The 25,315-nt window shown below is 41.7% G+C and overlaps 1 protein-coding gene across 2 annotated transcripts in view; it reads right to left on the bottom strand.

The window, feature by feature from the left end:
* LOC148903407 (plakophilin-4-like) overlaps window positions 1-24,612 on the bottom strand; it is a 48,627-nt gene extending 24,015 nt beyond the window's left edge. Inside the window, exons 1-6 of one of the 2 annotated variants that reach the window (XM_089002131.1) lie at window positions 24,562-24,612; window positions 23,689-23,880; window positions 7,741-7,853; window positions 4,967-5,001; window positions 4,615-4,725; window positions 1,534-1,688 (exon numbers count right to left, since the gene is read on the bottom strand). In XM_089002131.1, coding sequence (XP_088858257.1) covers window positions 1,534-1,688; window positions 4,615-4,725; window positions 4,967-5,001; window positions 7,741-7,853; window positions 23,689-23,880; window positions 24,562-24,612 — 657 coding nt within the window. The remainder of the gene's footprint in view (window positions 1-1,533; window positions 1,689-4,614; window positions 4,726-4,966; window positions 5,002-7,740; window positions 7,854-23,688; window positions 23,881-24,561) is intronic. The other variant, XM_089002139.1, reaches the window with a different exon arrangement.
* Window positions 24,613-25,315: the final 703 nt, after the last annotated feature.

The following is a 25,315-nucleotide window of genomic DNA, read 5'->3' as shown; positions in this document are numbered from 1 at the left end:
ATAGTATCGATATAACCGGGACTATCGATATATCCGATATCGATATAACGAGACTTTACTGTATTTAGAAATGTTTTTCAGCGAGAGCCACACGCACGCGCGCGCACATACAAATGCTCGCGTGTGCGCGCGCACACACACGCACGGCCACTTTTCAACAAAATATCAGAATGTATTACAGTAAAGTCTCGTTATATCGATATTCAAGGGAGTCCGAAAAAATATCGATATAACCGGGACTATCGATATATCCGACCCTGTTTGCATGTAATTTTCTCCGTGCGTGCATAGAAATAGTATCGCTATAACCGGGACTATCGATATATCCGATATCGATATAACGAGACTTTACTGTATTTAAAATAACTTTGTGATAGTACTCACCGTTAACATGGATGGTTTTCCGTTCCTCGTGTTTGGTAAAAATCCAGGAAAACGATCGGAATGAAATTCAATTTGCCGGTCCAGAGGCGAAGTTACTGCTAGCTAGCCTGCACACGGCTCATAAGCTTCCACACTTGCTATCTGCAATCTACTTCTCGCAGAAGTACAGTAAAGTCTCGTTATATCGATATTCAAGGGAGTCCGAAAAAATATCGATATAACCGGGACTATCGATATATCCGATCCTGTTTGCATGTAATTTTCTCCGTGCGTGCATAGAAATAGTATCGATATAACCGGTACTATCGATATATCCGATATCGATATAACGAGACTTTACTGTATGTCGATGCTAACGTTAACATGGGGCTTGTTAAAATGTCACTGACATTCGACTGTTTCATCGATGGTATTGTTTCATTGCAAATTAGAATCAGAACATTTTCTCTCCTCTAATGCTCCGGTGCATTCAGGCTGAAGTGCACAAGTTGGGCTCATTTAAAGGGGCGTTTACCTGTTTCAACATGATGGCCACTATCATCCAATCAACATGGCGCTTTCGGCCATTCGAGGTCAGTGTCATCCAATCAAAATTGTGCTTTCCGCCAACTGCAGCCCCAACGGGAAATGAACGACGAAAAAAATGACAATATGTATTATAATATGTAATATTTATCGGCGAGCCATATGCAATCATCAAAAGAGCCATATATGGCTCGCGAGCCATAGGTTCCCGACCCCTGCTGTAGTGGATGTATAATGGTTTCTGGTGGCAGGACGAAGAGGAATAGCAACAAGGAGGGTTAAACACTGGATACAGTCATGTTTTGTGTGTTTGAGGCTCATGTGGAGAGCAGCTCTTCAGACTGTGTACTTTTTTACAGTACAATGTTGAAGAGAACAAGTTTACTGAGCAGAAAACATGACCAAAGAAGCTATTGATATGTTTCGGTTTCGCTTGAACCGATTAATCACATTCCAAATAAGTTCAAGGGCAAATATGATTTGAGAAACAAACGTTTTGAAATATGAACTTGGTCTTTAATAAATCTAATTGTATGCTTGTTAGTGCGGCCAAACATGGCCGCAAATAAATGACTGGGGAAGAAAAATTGAACAGGGCTGGAATACTCATCAGACTGAACCTACCTGACCGGATGCTTGACCTTCAGCTCTTGGGCTTCTTGAAACAGAAGCACGGGGCTCAGAACGTACAACGTTCTGGTTGCTGTAGTAACTGACGTTGCTGTCCTGATAGCCGCTGTCTGAATAGGAGGTCAGGTGAACTGAGTGGCCGCCAGAACCTGCGAGGAGAACAGAAAACATTGCTCAGATATCATCAGCCAGCAATCAGTGTGTTTTAGTCATTAGCATTTTATCTCACTTGGCTTTCAACTTGCAAAAAAAAGGAGCTCTAAATCTACCGTAACAGTGGGCACTGTGCACACAGCTTCAGGGCTGGCCTACTTTCTACTGAAGCATAAGGAGGAGTAAGCTTGCGGGGGATGTTCTTATTTCCAGACGGAGGAAGGACTATAAAGAGAGCAAATATGCTATCAAAGCTGAACTCAGATGTTGTATGATTGCCTATCAACTTAAGAGGTTCCTGTGATGCTGTAATTTGATGAAAGAATGGAAAAATATGTTTAACTCCCTTTTATAGGCCGTTCAAAGGCTCTCCCAAAATGTACAAAAAGAGGTATTCAAACCCAAGACGTCGACTGTTACTGCTCTTTTGCCCGAGTCCGCAAAGAACTGTCGATATTTCATTGTGGGATTAAGATTCTTATCGATCTATTTCACTTTCTTTGTCCTTGGCTTCCTCCTTCCTTTAACTTCTTCTTCTATGGTGATTTATTCTAAAGAATTTGGAGGTCGCTCTCGGCGCCTGTGTATATGTGCGGCCAGACGGGTCTGTGGAAAGATTTGACCGAACACAATAACTTTTATGTCGGCTTGATTCCCGACTGAACATAAAAGTGCACAGCGATAATAAGATAAAAGACTGAGACGTCAATTGGATTCTAAAAGATCAAAGAAAATGATGTAAGACGTCAAATGAAAATGGCTATCGTATCAAAGAAAAGTCGACAACAAGCGAGTGGCTTGTCAACGCTTTCCTGCGTGTTGGGTGCGCATGAGACCTACTAGCAGCAGCATACACATTCCCAAACCACAATATTGTACTTTGAATAGCGGATGGGTGATATTGACGAGGACGGATGGGTCAATCAAGTTAGACAAAGTGGCATGCACAGCTCAGACGCGTTCCCCCTTTCATAGGCATGTGATCCCCTTTTCACTTTCCGGTCTCAGTCTCACTCGCGCGTGACATGTTTGCTTGGGATTTTATCCAGCCCTACTTTGAAAGTGACAGTGCTACATTTGTTAAAAAAGGCCACGTTCACTACAAAAGTCTCAGTACGGTTCACCTGGTTACATATGTATCGCTCTTTGCTCAATTACAGCATTCGGCAGCACCATTCCCACAACTCAGAGGCCTCCATCTTCCCTTTTTATCTGCCAATCTGGCATGAATCTCTGGGAGATAGTTTACATCCATTCTAACCTGTGCTTAAAATGGATTCATCGCATCAAGGCACCTTTGGAAGCATGTTTAGGATTTAAACAACTTTTTGGGTCATCTCTCTTTGGTAAGAAAAATAGTTCCGATGCAAATTAATCAGAGGCCCTTGTTCATTACTGTACAGGAATTTCTGTGTATAAGCCAATTTTCTTCTAAATTCCTCAAACATCTCTGTCATCTCTGTCTTGCCTCAAGACTATTTTTGAGCATGCGACCAAAGCGGTTTCATCACGCATTGCTTGCCTTACATTGCGGCCAGTCTCTTTCATCTGTCTGGTGATGATGACACATCCATAGCTGTCAACCCGAGGCGGTTGGCAATCTTACAAATAATGATGACTAATCTTACATTTTGCGCACATAAAATGAAACAAATATAACTTTTTTTAAAAAATAATGGGGTAAAAACATACATTAGAAGATTAGGGCCAACGAAGAAAAAAAAGTAGTTATGATTCTCACTTTTATCTCAGAATTCAGACTTTAAAGTGAGAATTTGCACTTTAAAGTCAGAATTTGGAGATTAAAATCAGGATTCTGAGAATAAACTCAGAATTCTGAGATAAAACTGAGAATCGTGTCAAAATTATTTTTTTTCTTTGCTAGCCCTAATTCTCTAGTGTAAAAATGATGTAAATGAATGTGTGTGTGTCTGTGTGTATGTGTGTGTTACTTGAAAGAATTGCAGAATTGCTTTACATTGACACGCAAAAAAGGAACAAGACACACATTTCATTCATTTTGTTGAGGGAAAGTTGTTCTTTTGGTACCCAAGTTCCTTCGAACAAAGTTTACACTTCACCTTTTAAATTAACAGCGAGTAGAAAACATGAGTAGTACGTAGTTGACATTATACAGTAAATTTGCACTGGTTATTATAATTTGTACCTTTTTAGGAGTGATTTGCTTAAAATAATCCCAGATAGGGGATGTTTTCTTCTTTTTCATTGGGGACTACATCAGCACTACTGATGATGTGTCCCAAATTCACAACATTCCCATCCCTGAGGCACAGCTCCCACACCACTCTCAACATCAAGGCTAAATCTCATGTGCGGACCATCCATTGGCACAAACGGACAGAATAACATCATGTCCAGTGTTTCATGATTCTGGACGGTGCATCCATTGCACAACAAATGCGATTGTAGGTGCGAGTTTCGTGTGTCAGTGTCAACTGTCAGCTCATTGCCATTTTAAATTCAAATGACCATAATTGGCGATGACGCAAATGTAGTCTCGCGAGACTTCGGGTATGGCAACGGGACGTTTCAAGGCATTGGGCGTGGCCAAAAGCGTAGCACACGCCTCGAACAGAGCTTTGCAGTTTGTTTTTCCGGTTTACTCGGCACGCGCCTCAAAACCCCAGCACAGTCTGACACATCTCTACTACAGACCAATTTGTGCATTGATCTGTTGCCGTAACTCTGACAAAATCAAGACGAGAAAAAAAAACGGAATGGACGGAAAACGTGCAGATCTAGAATGTATGCCGTACGCATTTAAAAATCAGTGCTCACTTGTACAAATTACACTGAAACCATAGAGCTTCACAGGTATGCACATTGCACCAATATTTGGCATTGCTCTTTCGGGGCTCATATTTCACCACTAGCATGACCGTGTGTGAACAAGCGACAGACCCTCACTGTCATGCAGGGATGCACGGTCCGCTTCAGGGGAGTACACTTCCTCCTCTGCCTCCATGCGATGACCTTGACATGCCGATGCCACCATGCGCTGCGACTCTCCTCCTGCAAATGCATGCAATCATTTGGAGGAAAAAGAAAAAAAAACATGTTCACATACACATGTCTGTGTCATGGTGAATTTCTCTGTAAAAAGACCAACTGAACTTCATCAAAGATGAAGTTGAGTGACAGAATATTACAAAATACAGATCGTAGAGGATTATATCTCTTGCGCAAAAAGAAACTGATAAATCTGCAACACATCAAAGCCACGGTGCGCACCTGTGACGCCACAAATTCATACCTGCAGATCTCCAAGCAAATGACTTCTCTGACGAGCTGAAGCCAAGAGAGAGAAAGTCGTCAGTGTGTATCAAAGCATATCATGAATCTGTTCACCTCAAAAAATATAATTGCGTGCTCTGATGCATTGAAACATCAAGATCAACGTCGCTGTATGTGGTTAACCAATCCCAATAAGATCCCATTAAAACCCAAAGTTGAAACCATCATCATGCATGACATCATCATGTCTTCATTCAATAACTTATTGGACTGTAAGGATTTTAATTAAAAACTGTTTAATTGATGTGAGTTGCATTTCTTTTTAATTTTCTGATGTAACCACAGAATGTTACCTCAGAAGGGTGAATTCAAATTTTCCTCAATCAATTCACATTTCTGTCCTCATTGCCCGGTATGGTTATTATGTGCCTTCTTGTTTCATTACTTTGGTTGAGTTTTCCGCGAACTTTACTTTCGTATTCATATTTCTGGCAAATGTCAATTTTACACTCCGCGTTTCCCAAATAAATTGTGTTTACTTTGACTTTGATAATGTTCCAATAATTGGTAATAGCAACAAGAAAAAAAATAATAATCTGAAGAAAATTTTCACTCAAGCAATGTGTAAACCGAAAACCATAAAGTGATATACAGTAGTCTTGACTGTCCATATCAAGGGAGATAGAATCATATGAACTTAATTTTTGTTAAGAGATATACGTCTTCTGAAAAATATGGATCTAGACCTAGATGATTTTATTTCGTGCAACCACTTGAAGAAATGCAATTGAAAAAAAAAAACGTTTGGAATGATATGTATGTTTATTGTAATGGTAATGGAAGACATATCAAGACCTTTACTCAAATAATATTCATCATGATGACTAGAACTTCAAGCAAAGCTATTCTCTGGATACTTTGAGTCAAGCATTGCTTTAGCTAATTCAAACAACACCCCAAAAGGATCGGGCTTTGTCTTTAAAAAAGTTCTTATCCATTGGCTGTCATATGTCCTTGAGAGTTTTGAAAGGCGCTTATAAATAAAATTTATTATGATGATGAAGATGATGGCGATGATGACGATTCATATCATTATTATTATAATACAAAATAATCCCCTCAACACAGTCAGTAATTTCTCTCAGCACATTCAGAGGTTATCTTCTTTTTATATTGCTCTTATGTTTTAGATATTGACAGTTTAACCTTGCACCTAATTCTTTATTTAGCCGCTACAGTGGGGCCTTGGCTTACGAACTTAATTGGTTCCCAGACAGTGTGTAAGGCGAAAAGTGTGTATCCCAAAAATTAATTTCCTGTAGGAAATCATTAAAATGAGAATAATCCGTTCCCAGGTCTCCATAAAATATAATTTTCAAATAAATAAGCCTTAAAACTACACACAACATACCTTATTTTATGTATAATAAATGTGCTATTGTATTGTGATGAAAGAAATACACTGCACTGTATAATGAAGTCACTTTATTTACATTTGTGATGGTCGTTGATGGCTCTTAATTGACACCTGTTGCTTTCTGACTTGTTAGGTCTTACGAAACTGAGGCATCACATTATCATTCATCATGTTGATGATTCTCATAGACACAGTCTTTTCGGGATGGAACTGTTCAATAAAAGCCTGCACATCACAAATTCTTCCATATTGCTTTCAAGGATCGTAGGGTAACATCATGCCAAGCCTTTTCTATCAGCTGAACAGGCGGGAGAGACGTAGGTGTTGGCAGAGATTTTATTACAACAAAAGGCGTGAGTCCGATGATTCCACGGACCCGACAAAAGAAGGCGGGCGTGGGCGATCCGTCCGGCCTATCAAGCTAGGCAAAATAAAATGGCACGCGGGGGTGAAAAAGAAAACACGCAACAAACTTACGTGATCGTGGCCAACAATCACTTCGGGCGAAGCAAACTCTTGTGCTGGCAAGTCTAAGACCCTGGTGAGGCGTGAGGCATCGTAATCATGTCACTGGTGAGGTGACAGCGACTCATTGAAACGTCCCAGTATCAGTAATCAGGGAATTGACATCAGCTGCCGGAGGTCGGGAGCGGCGGCCCCGCGCCAGCTGTCAACTCGCACGTGACAATTTCGGTGTCATTAGTCACGTGAAAGCATCGACTAAATAACGCCTTTGTGTAAAGCTTTTAGGCGAAGGATGGTAGCAATGGTGGACTTAGCATACCGGGCTCTTTATTTGTAGAATGGTAGTAGAAAGTTACTCTCAGGGAAGTGACACACAGCGTGGGAAAAGTGTCAGGCTGAGATTCACATGAAAGCGTGGTGCGCACATGTGACACCACAAACGCACACCTCGTTCATGTTTCTCAACAATCTTCTCCTCGACTGTAATTTTGTTTTGTGTCTTCTTCGGCTGAACATGAGTCTGTGGTGGGGTCTTTTCCGTCTTATAACGGCAAAAGTATCGTTGAAGACAATCGACGTGTACACTCATAGAAAGGGGGTGTGGAAAGGTAGGCCGGCTGGGGCGCTGTTCGGTCATGTGTTTTGGTGTTCTTCCACTGAAGATTACTCCGCCAGCCGTGGTGGAGGGTGTGTATCGCGAAAATAGTGCTGAAGGTTTAATTTTCATCAATGTAATGTTGGTAAACCGAAAAGTTCGTAAGGCAAGGTGTTTGTAAACCGAGGCCCCACTGTATTTCATAAAAGTGGGGTGAAGGCCTAAATTTGAACAAATCAGAATTCCAGCAGGGATTGTACTAAGCCTTATGGGTTCAAGTGGATCTGATGCACTTTTAAGAAAAATAAGTACTTACCTGCTGCTGTCTGCCACTGGCGACTCAGCTCCCAGCATGCATCTCTCTAGCTGGCTTGCCACAATCTGACGCTCCTCCTCCAATTCCCGTGTCAACCTCTCAAACTGCAGCTCCTGTGGGCACACATCTGGAGCTGTGACAGTGTCCCCTGAATTGTGCGCATCCTTCCTAAAACCAACTTGAGGTCCGTTATTTATTCAAGAAGTAGAAAAAGTTCATTTTTAAATGCACGCTGAGTTTTTTTATACTTTCAATTTGTGCGTCATTTTGATCTGAAATTGCTATTGCATACACACCGTACATACACCCCAAAAAAATTACAAATGCATGCAAAGGAGAAAAACAATGTGTGAATGTGCCCCACTGTGGCGGTTCGGGGGTTCAGTGCCATATTATCAATGGCAACTGGCACCATTGTAGGCCTGTTTCTCATATGGACTAAACTACCACAATCATAAAATAAGTCTAGTATGTATCAAATAAACAATTCTATAATTTGGGTAACTGATCATAGAGCATACTTAAAAAAAATATTTGGGAGGTTCGTGTGATCATTTTGTCCTACCTGATTTGCATGCACTCAAAGTACAAAATTAAATATGGTTTCTATCTCAGGATAAAAGCACCATTGTATTTAGGTCAGTTGTTCATGGGATGGATGTGACCTTTTTCATGTCCCTTTTAAGTGGCAGCTGGTGGCAAGTTAGTGCAGGCCTGCGTGACTTCGAAAACACAAAGCATTTATTTGCTCATAAAATCAACTGGTATTTCCCATCATCAGAGTATTTCATCATCTACTGGTTGGTCATTTGGAGGGGAATAAAAACACCATCTGCAGGCACTGAAACTACATCTTTTATATTTTAGTTTATAGTTCCTTTTCACTGCCATTGTAATGAAATAGAATTTCTGCTTTACTGTACAGTGGGACCTTGGTTTACGAACACCTTGCCTTATGATCTTTTCGGTTTACGAACATTAAATTCATGAAAATTAGACTTCCGGTATGCCAGTGAGACGGTAAGCAGCAAACAGACGGAGCTCCCGGCCAACGAGCAAAAAAAAACGGAAAAACGGCTGGAAAGAAACGAAAACAACAACTCGAACAAAATGGATATGAATCAAACTCAGACTGGAAAAGGAAAGGACAAAAAGAAGAAGAACGAGAAATAGAGTGAAAACAGGTACGACGAAGTTGAAGGGGGGCAGGTGTTAGCGATTAAAGCTAACACAGCTCTACCATACGGAACCGACAATCCACCTGGCTAGGCGACGGCACTCCAAGCTAATCTACAGAGTGGACTCAGAGACATAAGAGCCAGAATGGACACGGGACAACACCGTTTGGACGCCAAGTTAGACAAGATTACGAAACAAATGGAGGAGATAAAACGAGGTCTTGAAAGCTTACGAGAGGAAACAAATAGAAAGCTCGAATCCGTAAACGCGGACATGCGGGCGCAAAAGAAGGACATCGAAATGCTGGAAGAAAGAGCCGTTGAAGTGGGGGAATGGAACATGGAGATACAAGAAATTCTCGCCGTCTCACTTGAACAACAAAGAAAGCCCCGAGAGAAAGTGTCCGACCTGGAAGGACGATCAAGAAGGAATAACGTTCGGATTTGGGGTCTGAAAGAGGGGGTCGAGGGTGACTCCGCAGCAAACTATGTGGATAAATTTATCCATAAAGAACTGGGAATATCCGAAGATGTTCATCTTGAGATTCAGAGGGCGCACAGAACGCCACAACCGAATAAACCACCACGAGCGATGATCGTAAACTTCCTCAGATTCAACTCCAAAGAGGACATTCTCAAGACGGCCTGGCGATCGCAGATTCAAATGGAGGGAAATAGGGTGAGTTTTGACCACAACTATGCAACAGAAGCGGCGGCTAAACGCAAATAATACATTGGACTAAAAAAATTACTGAAAGAGAAAGGCATTCGATTCCAATCCCCGATGGACACACTGAGGGTCTACTGGACCGAAGGAGTAAAAACATATAAGAGCGCACAGGACGCATCAAAAGCGATGAGGCTGAAAGGATGGCGGGTGCCAAACCCTGGAGAAGAGAGTCCGACAGCACAACAGAGATTGGAGTCAGCGCGCAAGTGGACAAATACAGTAAAGTCTCGTCATATCGATATCGGATATATCGATAGTCCCGGTTATATCGATACTATTTCTATGCACGCACGGAGAAAATTACATGCAAACAGGTTCGGATATATCGATAGTCCCGGTTATATCGATATTTTTTCGGACTCCCTTGAATATCGATATAACGAGACTTTAGTGTACTAAGAAATAAAGTCGAGAATACATGGAGAAGACACGAGGAGAATGAAAGACAAAGAACTCGGACAGAAAGACAATTGCCTACAAAGGACAAGTGAAATCCACATAACTTGCTTTGAGAACATTTTCTTTAGATCTACGGTTGGTAAGTAGGAAATTAATTCAATGTGGGAATATTGTCGAAGGAATTTAAAGGGGGTTAACTGATTCATAATTGGCAATGTGTTGATAGATTTGGGATATTGTTGTATAACTAGGATATATAAAGAAACAATTCAACAGATAAGAGGGTTTTTTTCTGTCAAAAAAAACAGTTCAAATATAAGCCAAAGGATGTTTGATTGTCTACAAAGCTCCGGCCGTAGCTCCTAGAATTGAATTGTTGGACATTTGTAGTGAGCCTGAGAGATCAGCAATGGAGGTGATCTCTGCCACTCGAGGGGCCCTCTCATTAGGAGAGGCTTTACCCCTCGCCCACCAACAGGGGAAAGGGGACTTAAACGGGGAACCCCTAAATGCTTTGGAAGTTCATGTTTGGAGTCAAATATATATTTGTTTGTGTTTTACTGTTATTATTGTTTGTATTTGTATTGTGATCAGTGACACATGGGTAACAAAAGAAAAAGCTAAGAATTACAACACAACAGAAATATTAAAGTGGTGTCATTAAATGTGAAGGGGTCTGTGTAAGCTCTCAGTCGTACAGGAGTGGTCCATCGATGAGAAGTTTTCTTCAGCCGTCATCTGTATGTAACGGAGTTGTGCGCTTAGATTATTAAATTATGAAGGAAGTGACGCAACGGCGCACAGTGTGGCACTATGTCCCGCCCATAGTTTGCAGAACAATCTCGAGGAGATTCAGGTTAATCACAAGACGAAACCCATGCGACTTCACCCATCCCTTCTGCCATACTGTGTTGCAGAAATAAAAGAAATAAAAAGACACATCCACGCCTCTCGTCTTCATTAATACGGCAGCATCGTGGAGATGAAGACAGTCACTGTTGTGACACCCGTCACATTGGTGCCGTGACCCGGATCACAAGTGACTCTCCACTTTGGACCGGGACCGCGATGTTGCACAATGAAGACGCTGTGCAGTCCCATCACTTGGTGGACGGTGTGTCGACCCCCGTTTTGGAAATACATGTAGAGTGTTAATTGTCTACCTGCTGTTTTGCAATTAGTGTTTTTTTTTTTTTTTTATGTACGTGTTTTTGTGTCTTAAGTCTAAGAATGAGCTCCTTACAAGTAACAAGTAGCACACCTTTGAATGAGTGTGTTGGTAGAGGTAGAGGCTTCCCAACCGTGTAACAGTTGTGTAGTGCAATCCAGAGTGGTGTAGGTTGTACAGAGGGGAATGGGCAGGTTCAAGCTGAGGCCACTTATGTTAGTGGGGACAGAGTTCCTTCCCAGACCCAGTGCAGTGTATCTACGACGAGCGCACAGACCACTGATACACCAGCAACAGATCCCTTTCTCCAGTCTTTCACAGTTATGTAGTGCTATGCAGGGTGATGTAGTTTGTACAGAGGGGAATGGGCAGGTGCGAGCTGAGGCCACTTATGTTAGTGGGGACAGAGTTCCTTCCCAGACCCAGTACAGTGCATCTCCGACGAGCGCACAGACCCTGACACACCGGCGACAGATCCCTTACTCCAGTCACCTGACGTAGTTGGTCAGATGACTGACATAATTGACTTCCTTGTACATCCTTGCCCGATAACCTTGTCTATTTTGCCTGTTGGTCTTTCTGTTGTCTTCCGTGTGTATGTTGCCTCACTTCTGCATAATTTAAGGGGGGTGTATGTAACGGAGTTGTGCGCTTAGATTATTAAATTATGAAGGAAGTGACGCAACGGCGCACAGTGTGGCACTATGTCCCGCCCATAGTTTGCAGAACAATCTCGAGGAGATTCAGGTTAATCACAAGACGAAACCCATGCGACTTCACCCATCCCTTCTGCCATACTGTGTTGCAGAAATAAAAGAAATAAAAAGACACATCCACGTCTCTCGTCTTCATTAATACGGCAGCATCGTGGAGATGAAGACAGTCACTGTTGTGACGCCCGTCACATGTACAAATTTGAAGGTTTCGGACGTTTCGCCTCCTATCCAAGAGGGTACTTGGTACTTGGTACAGACTAAAGTCTGACTAAGCAGGCTATTGTATGAACTATCCAAATTGAACCTCACCCCACCAGATCGGTTTAATGAAGGATTTTGTTGTTTTATAAGAATAGCTTCTTTTAGAAGAGTAGGGACCTATCATAGCTGTGACCGGCGCCGTGCTGTGACTACTTTTTCATGAAGATCGAAGACAAACAGAGTGGAAGAATGTAGGATTGGTGTCACAGATTTATCAGACCACAGTGCCGTTTTTTATTGAGCGAGTTGTTTGTTCTGTAGCCACAAAGGGACATAAGTCTTCTTGTGCCGGTCCCAAGCCCGGAAAAATACAGAGGGTTGTGTCAGGAAGGGCATCCGACGTAAAAGCTTGGCCAAAACAAACATGCAGATCAAACCTCTAAAGATGGAGGACACTGATTTGCTGTGGCGACCCCGTCAAGGGAAAAGCAGAAAGGAAAAGAAGAAGTGCCGTTTATATGACAGTGAAATTGAACAGTAGAAGGAAAAACGCAACTTGGAGATTGAACACAGGGTTATTGAATGACAAGGAACTAGTACAGGAACTAAAGGGGGATATAATCAAATATAAGGAAGAAAATGACAATGGAGAAGTGAATCCAAATATTGTGTGGGATGTGCTAAAAGCAGTTATAAGAGGGAAATGTATAGCACATGCAATACATCGTAAAAAGAGAACAATTATATAAAACCTTAACAAGACAATTGAAAGAACTAGAAGACCAACACAAAACAACAAATAATACAGAGATAGTAACAAAGATTACAAAAACAAAAAGGGAAATAAATCGAATATTATTAAGAGAAGTGGAAAAAAGAGCACATTTTGTAAAACAGATTTACTATGAAGGAGGACCCAAAGCAAATAAATTACTGTCAAGAAGGTTGAGGACACAACAAGCGCGAAACACAATACACAAGATTCGGTGCCCCAAAACTAATACAATATTAAAAGAACCAAAGGAAATAGAAGAAGCATTTGAGCAATATTATAAAACTTTATATACACAACCGAAGGCAGCAGATGAGGAGAGAATTGCAAAATTTTTGGACGGTCTGAAATTACCATCGATAAGGGAAGAAGATAATGAATTCCTGAACTCTGAGATAACGGAAAAACAATTGGAGGTGGCGATCAATGGAACAAAAAATGGTAAAGCTGCGGGTAGCGATGGCTTCCCCTCAGAGTTCTACAAGGTATTTAGACAAGAACTAGGCCCACTTTTGTTATCTTCACTCAGATATACCATGAAGGAGGGTAAAATTCCCCCATCATGGAAAGAGGCAATCATGTCCATAATACCAAAAGAGGGTAAAAATATAGAGTTATGTAGTAGCTTCAGACCAATATCCATACTTAATGTCGACTATAAAATATATACTTCGATTATGTCAAAAAGATATGAGTCAGTCATGCCCGATATTATCAACAGAGAACAGACAGGTTTTATTAAAAATAGACAGGCCCAGGATAATATAAGAAAAACTATACACATAGTGGAAGCGATCCATAAGGCGAGAACAAGTGCAATGTTGGTGAGCACGGATGCAGAAAAGGCATTTGATAGTGTCCGCTGGGCCTATCTATACAAAGTCATGGGAAAATTCGGCTTTAACAAAGATTCAATTAGAAATATACAAACACTATATAATGGGCCAACTGCAAGAGTGAAAGTGAATGGCAGCCTGACAGACCGAATAATACTAGAAAGATCGAGAAGACAAGGATGTTGCCTCTCACCAACATTATTCAATATCTTCATTGAACCCCTAGCCCAAGCAATCACACAGAATCTTCATTGAACCCCTAGCCCAAGCAATCAGACAGAACTACAACATCAAGGGCGTGGAGATGAGAGACTCGGAACATAAACTCAGCCTGTTTGCTGATGATCTGATAATATATTTGACACAACCGGAAGATAGCCTCCCGATACTGATGCAGCAACTAGAGGAATATAAACATTACTCAGGATATAGACTGAATGTGACTAAAACACAAATCTTAGCACTAAATTATACTCCATCAAAATCAATTAAGGGAACATACAAATTAAGGTGGGATGCTGAAAGAGTAAAGTATCTCGGCGTGTACATCACAAAGCATATAATAATAATAATAATACATTTAATTTACAAGCGCCTTTCTGAACACTCAAGGACACTTTACAACAAAGACAACACACAAAACAGTAAAATCATGCATAAAGCAATAAATAATAAAACAGCATAATAAATTAGACCATGTAAGCAAGTTTAAAGAGGTGGTTTTTCAGGTGAGATTTGAAAGTAGGAAGGGAGTCAATGTTGCGGATGTTGGGTGGAAGTGAGTTCCAGAGTTTAGGAGCGGAGCGGCTGAAAGCTCTGCACCCCATCGTTGTGAGACGGGCAGAGGGCGTGTAGAGGTGGAGGGAGGAAGAGGATCTGAGGGCCCGAGTAGGAACGGAGATTTGAATTAGGTCAGACAGATAGGGGGGGGGGGGGCAAGGTTATGGATGGCTTTAAATGTAAACAGAAGTATCTTGAATTCAATACGGAGTTTAACAGGGAGCCAGTGGAGCTGTTGGAGGACAGGAGTGATGTGGTGAAATGAGGGGGTTTTTGTGATGATCCGGGCTGAGGAATTTTGGACTAGTTGGAGTTTATGGAGACATTTTTGATTGACCCCGAAAAGAAGTGAATTACAATAATCGATACGGGAGGTGACGAGACTGTGGACGAGGATAGCAGTGGTGTGAGGGGTGAGAGAGGGACGGAGACGATTGATATTGCGGAGGTGAAAATATGCAGACCGGGTTATGTTATTTATGTGGGAGTGAAAAGATAGTGTGCTATCAAGGATGACACCCAGGCTCTTAACCTGAAGGGCGGGGGACACGGTAGAATTGTCAATGGTGAGAGAGAAACTGTTTGCTTTGTGAAGGGTGGATTTTGTACCGACAAGGAGAAGTTCAGTTTTTTCGCTGTTTAGTTTGAGAAAGTTATGAGAAAACCAGGATTTGATTTCTGAGAGGCAAAGTGTAAGGGATGCAGGTGGAAGAGAGGCGTCGGGTTTACTGGAGAGGTAGAGCTGGGTGTCATCCGCGAAGCAGTGAAAATGAATTCCAAATTTGTGGAAACTGCGGAAACCAAATTAGGCAAACTGTTTGAACCAAACTATACAAAAATTAACCAAGCCATCAAAGCAGACATGGGGAGATGGTCAACACCCATCCTAGATTTAAGCTCCAGGATCGAAATAGTGAAAATGAATATTCTTCTGAGGTTGCTATACCTCTACCAGTCGCTACCAATACCCATACCACAAAAACAATTTGTGGAATGGGACAAATTGATCACAAGATTTATCTGGGGATGTACGCGACCAAGGATTAGACTGACGACACCACAGTTACCAAAGGAAAAGGGTGGATTGGGGATACCAAATTTTAAAGATTACTATCGGGCAGCACAGCTCAGAGCAGTGACATGTTGGTGTGATGGCGAGTATCAAGCTAAATGGAAAGAAATGGAGGTAACAAAAGAGGGTTACCCAATTCAAACACTGCTGGGAGACAGACGACTGTTCCGGAAAATGGAGGACTCGATTGACCCTTTAACAAAATTCACATTGAATATCTGGTATACCATCATAAAAGAAAATAAACTAGAAAAAGAGGCAAAAATTCTGAGGTGGCTATCATATGACGAGAACTTTCAACCACATAAAAACGAGGGCTTCAAGAGTTGGGAAAGGAGAGGTATCACAGCAATGAGTACGATAATAGAAAAAGGGGAAACACCGACCTTCCAAAAAATAAAACAGAGGTTTAACTTAGAAAGGAGCGATAACTTCCGATATATACAAGTAAGGGATTACTATACAAAAGCAATAAAAATGGATACGCCAATTAAAAGAAATGACATAATACAGATAATGATGCATGCGTATAAAGGAGGGAAAAACAAAGTAATCTCATCTCTTTACAAATGGCTCCTGTTGAACAGAGGGAACTCAACCCTATGCATAAAAAAGAAATGGGAAAAGGAACTTCAAACCAATATAACGGAGGAAGAATGGTCAAATATGTGCAAAATACAACAATCAACAACCAGTTTGAGACAAGAATTGAGGGCAAGAATTTGGATGGAAGAATATCGTGAGATTTTTACAACCCCGGAGATGACCGGGAAATATAAATCGGGACAGTACGAGTGCTGGCGGCTTTGCGGACAGGAAAGAAATGTAAATCATGCACATATATTTTGGAAATGTCAAATGTTGAAAGGTTATTGCAGGGGTCGGGAAACTTTTTGACTAAGAGAGTCATAAAAGTAAAATATTTAGAAATGTTTTTCAGTGAGAGCCAGACACACGTGCGCGAGTAAACACACACGCGCGCGCGCATACACACACACACGCGCGCACACGCGGCCACTTTTCAGCAAAATATCACAATGTATTATTTAAAATAACTTTGTGATAGTACTCACCGTTAACATGAATGGTTTTCCGTTCCTCGTGATTGGTAAAAATCCAGGCAAACGATCGGAATGAAATTCAATTTGCCGGTCCAGAGGCGAAGTTATTGCTAGCTAGCCAGCACACGGCTCATAACCTTCCACACTTGCTATCTGCAATCTACTTCTCGCAGAAGTATGTTGATGCTAACGTTAACATGGGGCTTGTTAAAATGTCACTGACATTCGACTGTTTCATCGATGGTATTGTATCATTGCAAATTAGAATCAGAACATTTTCTCTCCTCTAATACTCCGGTGCATTAACGCACTAGTTGGGCTCATTTAAAGGGCCGTTTACCTGTTTCAACATGATTTCAACTGAAAAAGATAATTGGCTACGAAATACCAAAGACCGACTTGGTGATGTATCTAGCTGACCTAAATCAAGAAAACGTGCAAACAAGAGATGAGTACTTGATAAAAGTGTTGCTGATAGCCAGCAAGAAAGCCATAACAAAATGGTTTAAAACCGACCCACCAACAAAGAACCAATGGATCGGAATAGTGGAAGAGATATTTGAGCTGGATAGGTTCACACACATATTGAAGGTCCAAGCAGGGAAGTTTAAAACAAGATGGGAAAAATGGGATGAATATAAAAAAACAATCAAACAAATGGATGAACGAACGACACCACAAACCAGACAGTCAAGATAACTAACAAATATAAATCCAAAAAAGGGAAATTTGTCATTATCGGACACTTTTCTTCTTTGCTTTATTGTTATTGCTGTGTTTGTGTTATTGCAGGAAACAATCCTCACCTGCACCATTGAACATCCAGGGTTCGGACATTGAGAGGGTGACCTCCTACAAGTACCTGGGTGTTACTCTCAACAATAAACTGGACTGGACAACAAACACGGATGCCCTAATCAAAAAGGGACAGAGTCGCCTCTTCCTCCTCAGGAAACTGAGGTCTTTTGGAGTTCAGGGGTCACTCCTAAAGACTTTCTATGACTGTGTGGTGGCATCAGCCATCCACTATGGCATTGTCTGCTGGTCAGGCAGCATCACCACCCGGGACAGAAAAAGACCGGAGCGCTTTGTCAAGCGGGCCAGTTCTGTCGTGGGCTGCTCGCTGGACTCTCTAGAGGAGGTGGGCAACAGACGGACGCTAGCTAAACTAAAAGCTATGACGGACAGCCCCTCTCACCCCCTCCTGCCCATCCTGACAGCTCTGGGTAGCTCCTTTAGCCAGAGATTATTACACCCGCGCTGCAAGAAGGAGAGGTACCGCCGCTCGTTCCTACCGACTGCTGTCAGGCTTCACAATTCCCAATGATCACATGTGAAAAAAAAAAAAAAAAAAAAAACTGGACACTTGTAAATATGGGTTGTTGCAATATATCTAAATGCATTTCTTGATTCTGCACTATGTACAGTCTTGTTTATAGAACGGTTTTTGCACATCTACATTTGCACAGTATACAGTTGACATTTTTATTTTGTTATGCTTAGAATATCTTGTTTTCTATCCTTTCACTCCCACCCCAACCCCATCCCTCTTCAATTGCTGCTGTGGACTGCAAATTTCCCCATTGCGGGACGAATAAAGGTATTCTGATTCTGATTTACTTTTGTTGATTGGTTGTTTTTATTGTTGAATAGTTTGCAGTTACAAAAGGATGTTGTTATACAATTTGGCCACAAGGCATTCTGTATTCAACTGTTCAATTTCAAATGTTTTTAAATGTTATAAAAATAATAAAGATGCAAGTTACAAAAAAAAATTATGAAAATTAAACCTTGGCATACGCACTACTTTTCGGGATACACACGGAGCGCCGCCCCACCACGTCTGGCGGAGTAATTTCCGCCGGAAGAACACCAAACCACACGACCGAACAGCGACACATACCCTTCCACTCCCCCTTTCTCTGAGTGCACACGTCGTTTGTCTTCAAGGATTTATCACGGATACTTTTGCTGTGATGAAACCAAAAAAGACCCCACCATAGGCTCGTGTTCAGCCGAAGAAGACACAAAACAAAATTACAGTCCAGGAGACTAAGGAGATCATTGAGAAACACGAATGAGGTGTGTGTTTGTCTGACTTAACGGCCCAGTAGCAATATGCTAAGTCCACCATTGCTACCATCCTTTGCAACAAAGAAGCTATTAAAGGTGCGTGTATTGCTCAAGGTGTTTCCGTGCTGTCAAAGCAACGATCTCGGGTAATAGAAGAGGTTGAAAAACTTCGGTTAATTTGGATTAACAAAAAGAAGCTAGCCAGCGACAGCGTGAATAAAGCAATTATATCCGAGAAAGCACGGCAAATCCACTCTGATATCGTCATGTGGCAACCTGGAAGTTCGCCGTTTATTGATGATTTTAAAGATAGCAACGGATGGTTCGAGAACTTTAAGCACCGTACAGGGATTCACTGCGTTACTCGTCATGGTGAGACAGCCAGTTCTGACAGTAAAGCTGCCAAAGCCTCCAAGGGATCATTCCTCGAAATGGTGAAAGAAGAAGGCTACGTTCCTCGGCAAGTATGTAATGCAGATGAGACCGGCCTTTTTTGGGAAAAAGATGCCTAACCGGACTTTCATAACACAGGAAGAGAAGTCTGAACGCCATTCCATCAAGCCATCAACGACCATCACAAAGGTAAATAAAACGACTTTATTATAGAGTACAGTTTATTTCTTTAATTACAGTCCTTATGGAATGTGACACCTTCCAAACAGCAATTGCCTCCGACCTTCCACCCCATTCCATCAAGCCATCAACGACCATTACAAAGATAAATAAAACGACTTTATTATACAGTGCAGTGTATTTCTTTCATTACAATACAATAGCACATTTTTTGTACATAGAATAAGGTATATTGTTTGTGGTTTTAAGGCTTATTTAGTTGAAAATTATATTTTACGGAGACCGGGGAACTGATTATTCTCATTTTAATGGTTTCCTATGGGAAATTAATTTTTGGGATACACACTTTTCACCTTACACACTCTGTCTGGGAACCAATTACGTGCGTAAGCCAAGGTCCCACTGTACTTGTCTCAAGGTCTCATTTGTCCATATTTTATTTTATTGACGCTTTCCACTGGTACAGTTTGTCTACAAATGTTTGATTTAATAAGATTTTGGAAAGGAGTGCAATGTTGTACTATAATGTTGTATTTAAGTGCAGGAACAGAATCAGCACTTTGACTGTGACCAGTTTTTCTTTTTCTTTCACACAAGCATCTTCTACTTAGGATGGGACGGTGTTCGACTGGTGAGTATTCCCACCCCATGCACATTGCAGAGGTTCGGCGGTTCGATTCTGGCTACAGCCGTCCTGTGCGGAGTTGGCATGTTCTTTTATAAGCCACTTGGGTTTCTACAGATATTCCGGTTTCCTGCCACATTCAAAAAACATGCATGGTTGTTCAATGGAACACTCAAAATTATCCTTAGAGTGATTGTGAGGCTATGAAGATTAGAAGATGGATGGATGGATGGATGGATGGATGGATGGATGGATGGATGGATGGATGGATCTTCTACTTAAGAACAGCATGAGTACTTTAGCCACCTCTGTCTGATCAACAGAGTGAATTTTACCAGCTTTTTTTAAAAAAAGAAAGGAAATCACTCCTGATGTGTTGAGCTCACTCTTGTTTTTATGACTCGTGTTTGCATGCTGCCATTTATCATACACATTCGGTAATGGGAGAAATCACAAAAGCAAAAGCAGCTACATCGCCCACGTTCACCTGAGTGGTGAATAATGCAATGCATACTGCTTTTTGCTTTGTAATCCCTCCGCTCTGTCTGCCCACAAACACGACCCGGTGATCCACTCAAACACTTTTTATTTCCAAATGCCCACTTTCGAATGGAAAGCAACAGGTAAGCCTATCTGTCCGTGGTCAAAAGGCATGTTGAGAGCTGGTCAAAGTCAGTAATGAAGGTTGGGGACTGGAGTCACATGACGCGTCATTTTTTATGTCAAAGAGAATACATAGTCAGCAAAATTACACATCCAATTATACTGCATTACACCAACAGATAACAAAAAAGTGTATATTTTTTGTGCAGACCTTGCAACCTGTCTGAAAATCAATACACTGTCTTCCAGTGTGTCAAGGAATAGATTTGAAAATCTTCCTGAAGGTCTACAAAACTCTAAATAGTCTTGGACTTGAATACATACAGGAGGTTCGAGTATGCTATGAAGAATCTGGATCACTCAGATCGTCTGGGACAGGTCTCTTGTGTGTGTGTGGTACCAGAATCAAGCAAAAGTGAAGCAGCATTTTGTAATTATGCTCCTCACTTGTAGCCACAAGGGGACATAAGCCAATGTCTTCTTGTGCCGGTCCCAAGCAGATAAATACAGAGGGTTGTGTCAGGAAGGGCATCCGACGTAAACGCTTGGCCAAAACAAACATGCGAATCAAACCTCTGAAGATGGAGGACACTGATTTGCTGTGGCGACCCGTTCAAGGGAAAAGCCGAAAGGAAAAGAAGACTTATGGAATAAAGACTGATCAATTGAGGTCTGCTCAAACTGTCAGTTGGTTCAAGCAACATTCTTGTAAGTATATTCTTTATTCACTTGTTTTGCCCTTTTGCATGCTAAATGTTAATTTATCTTAACTGATACTTGGTTTTAAGCATTTCAATCAAATTATTTTAGGTGATTGCATTAGCATTTTTTTGCTATGTCTTAATAACATTTTGTTACACTCTCTGTAATGTTTGTAATGTAATTGTGACTATGAGTAAGCACGACGCTGTCATTGGCAGTGGGATGTCAGACGCAATGATCAGCCTCAGGTCAAGCAAGGTCAAAGATCTGTTTTATGATGCGACCCTGGTCTTGATCTATTGAACCCCCTTCAAGAGGTTTTGCTTAGTGTGCATGTTGTTGTTGTTTTTTGAAGGACCAAGCATCTTAATTTTACATTGTGACCATTCATGGATCTCCCCAGATCTGGCCCACGTCTGCTTGACCACCATATAACTCTTCATAAAGAAGATGACTGGCTTTAGTTTATCTAAGTAAAGTGCAATATTGACTTCTCAGAGAATGATGGTGACATAATGATCTGGATTTAATTCTCTGGGTGCCTGTAGCTGAAAAGGAGTGATAATAACCAAAGGAAAATCTGCAATGTTTGGGCGCTTGGAGGCACTAAATGTACATTTATGATATTTTACAGGTGTCGTCAACCCAAAGACGTTACACCAAAGAGAAGCAGATTAAAGTCAACATCGCACTTAAACTTTGATCATCTGACAGCCTTCTGTGATTTGATCATGCACATTCCTGCTAGATTTTGACACATTGAGTATCAGCCTTGAGCAAAACGGATGTCAACTAAATCAGCTTAGTTTAGGAGCAGATAGCTGCACAGTCTGCTCCTACACAACACGGCTAGCTTGTCTAATTAAAAGCACATAGACTGTGTGTTGATATGCTCTGAAGCACCAATTGGTTAAATAAACCAAAAAAACAACCTTGTATACCATGTCCCGTGCAGCGTGTTCTACCGGAGACAAATTCCTTGTGTGTTCTACACACTTGCATGGCAATAAAGATGATTCTTATTCTGATCCCGATTAGCTAAACCAAGTGATACCTACAAGCTAGTTCAAAACAAAAGTTATGTCAAGGTGGTCCTCAGCTGGACCTCAGCAACTTGTTGATTTTGCTGGGTGGCTTAGGCTTAGTGCGGCATGCATGTGGCCCTGAGGCTGAAAGTTAGGCTGTTCCAATTTAGGCTCTCTTGTTTTGCTTTGAACGCTGATGCTCTTCCTGGTCTTTCCAGAACCAGCACGAAAACACAACAAAACCATGGCAGTCGAAGGACCAAACCACAAGTGTCAAGGTCAAGGCCTGTGGGCCAAATCTGGCCCGCCACATAATTTTATTCAGCCCGCGAAAGCAAATCAAGCAGGTCAAGTGCCATGCTCAAGTCTGAACCAAAATTTTAAATTGTTGTATGTAAACCACAATTACAGTCATTATTCTTGACTTCAGATTTGAAAAATAGTTGTTCATCAATATGTTCTTTATGTAAAATGTGGAGTAGATGAAACATTCTCATGGTTTCCCCTAATTCTTAACGGCCCCTGAGAGGAAACTGAAACTACAATGTGGCCTGTGGCAAAAAATGAGTTTGACACCCCTGGTCCAAACCAATGGAGGAAAACCATCACGAAAACCAAATGCGCCGACATGAGCAAGCGCTCTGCGTCTTCGGCAAAGGAAAACTCCCCCTCAGGGAGAACCCGCCAATGGAACCCTGGCTCATTCATCTCGGCCGGTTGGGTTGAGATGGAGAGAGAGAGCCGAGAGTAGATAGAGAATAAAAAAGTGACGGGATAAGAGAATAATGGGCACAACAACAGCTTTATCAATAACAGTAATGTGCTGTATGAACCACGATAGTTATTTGTATGTTGTTTGAATTGATAGACTTCCTGTACCTTGTATTGCCATCCACTGCACATGCGTAAAAATGTTATAAAATGTTCAAGCCCCTACCCCACATTACACATCCAAGAAACTATTGGTCAAATATATAAGGAAAACATGTGTGTCTGCTTCGTCATTCAAGACACCACAAATAAGAATCCCATGATGACAAAATGTATTCACACGAAAGACCGAGCCGCCTCACAGTATACAATTTTTAAACAAAATATGGAATAGAAATCAACAGAATCTAAAAACACGTGAAGGATTTGCTATGTAAATTTAAATTGGCTCCTTTCTCATACTTTTACTACGTACAGTTTTTGTTTTTGTTTTTTTTATCTTTTCACCCCCCATCCCCTTGCTCTATGTATAGTTTTTGTTTTTTCCCCTTCCAAATTGCTGCTGTGGACTGCAAATTACCCCATTGTGGGACTATTATTAAAGGTTTTGTGATTTTGATTCAGTGAGATGAAGACAATATTGCAGGCTGGTAGTGCGGACGTGTATAGAAACACATTGAGAGCGTCAAACCCACAGCAAGGGTGCATATGTTGCCATCCTACCTGTTCTTTGACAGAAGCTAGCAGGTTGGTGGTGGTGGTGTTGCTGGAGGTGCTTTCAATGTCTGACAGTTTTCTCTGGCCGCTCGGTCCATCTCTGATTGTCACTGGCCCTTCTCCTTGCGTGTCGACTTCATCCATCTCCACTACCTTGAGGCTCTCGAGTCCAGAGTTGGGCTGTGGGTTAGGTGGCGCCTGGGGCGCCAAAAGAACTCTGTCATCTTTGTATTTAGACAGAGTATGCAGCTTTTTATGATTTATCGACTGTCATAATCCTGCTGGGATTCATTTGGAACGCTTCAGAAAAAGAAAATGTGGTGACTGACTGTTGCACTTCATGTAATGTACAAATTCCTCAATCCTTTGCATCCGTTTAGATTACCCATGGCGCATTATCAAACACAGCTCCCGGATTCAATAAAATAAATGTATTGTAAAATGCAAAAATAAAATCCATGAGATGTAAAGAAAGTGACGTTTTTTTTCAAATATGTATGATTGTGACACATGCCACTAGCTGCATTGCTATTAGGCTTTCTAATTGTATGTAATTGTTTAATATAGCAATGGTCGTTGATACCCCCGGCCCCCTTGTACATGGGAGGCATGACATCTACACATCATCGATGCAATGAATGCATGTGCAACACAGTGCATGCATACTGCACAGGGAGCATTTTTTTCGTGAACCGTCCTCCGGCAAAGCAAGGACGAGGTCGCCACCGACACGCCGAACCCGGCGTGAAAAAAAGCAGCTGCATTCAGTGAAACGGAGTCTCTCGACATGCCTCCTCCATCCCCGGGCCGACCCGCGCTCCTTTGCACAAGCACACGCCGAGAAGTCTGCAGGGCAAAGCGGCCGTCGGTGAGACTCACCGGCCAGATGTTACTGTTGGAAGCAGGCCACACCTGGCACGCTTTAAGCATCCATCCTCCTTGTCATCTTCCACCCCCGTGACAACAGCTACATTTCATACAAAAAAAACGACACAAATAAATAAAACAATTATCCACACGGAACCAGCCTGTAATTGTGCCGTACTGTATGCTTCAACTACAACGTGACACTGAGCGCGCGCACTGTTTTAATCACGAATAATGATGCGTGCACTTCAACCTCTGGTGGCGTCCGCGCGGAAATCTGCCGCCCGCCCACCAACCGCCGAGCCAGTGTTACCCATCAGCGGCGTGACGTCACCATGCGGCGTTGTATTGTTTTCTGATCCGACGGTTGATGGAGAATCGATTCGTGCCTGCGGGCGGATGACACCACGGTTAAATCTATCTTATATGACATGAGTGAAATAATCGTATTAATAATAATAATAATAATAATAATAATAATAATAATAATAATAATAATAATAATAATAATAATGATGATGATAATAACAATGTTAATAGAGAGAGAGAGAGAGAGAGAGAGAGAGAGAGAGAGAGAGAGAGAGAGAGAGAGAGAGAGAGAGAGAGAGAGAGAGAGAGAGAGAGAGAGAGACGACGACGAAAAAAATTGTAAAACGCACTTTCTGGGAGGCGAATCCCGATTTAGGGGTGCTGACGTCATGCAGGCAGGATAAATTTAGCAGTTTTGTAGGCTTCTTTCAAATGCAATTCGATTCCGACGCCGGTG

This window comes from Hippocampus bargibanti, linkage group LG01 (assembly GCF_051943395.1).
Source record: "Hippocampus bargibanti isolate YZ-2025 linkage group LG01, ASM5194339v1, whole genome shotgun sequence".
Taxonomy (NCBI): Eukaryota; Metazoa; Chordata; class Actinopteri; order Syngnathiformes; family Syngnathidae; genus Hippocampus; species Hippocampus bargibanti.
Note: the sequence above shows the minus strand (reverse complement) of the source record. Positions and strands in the feature narration are given on the sequence as shown.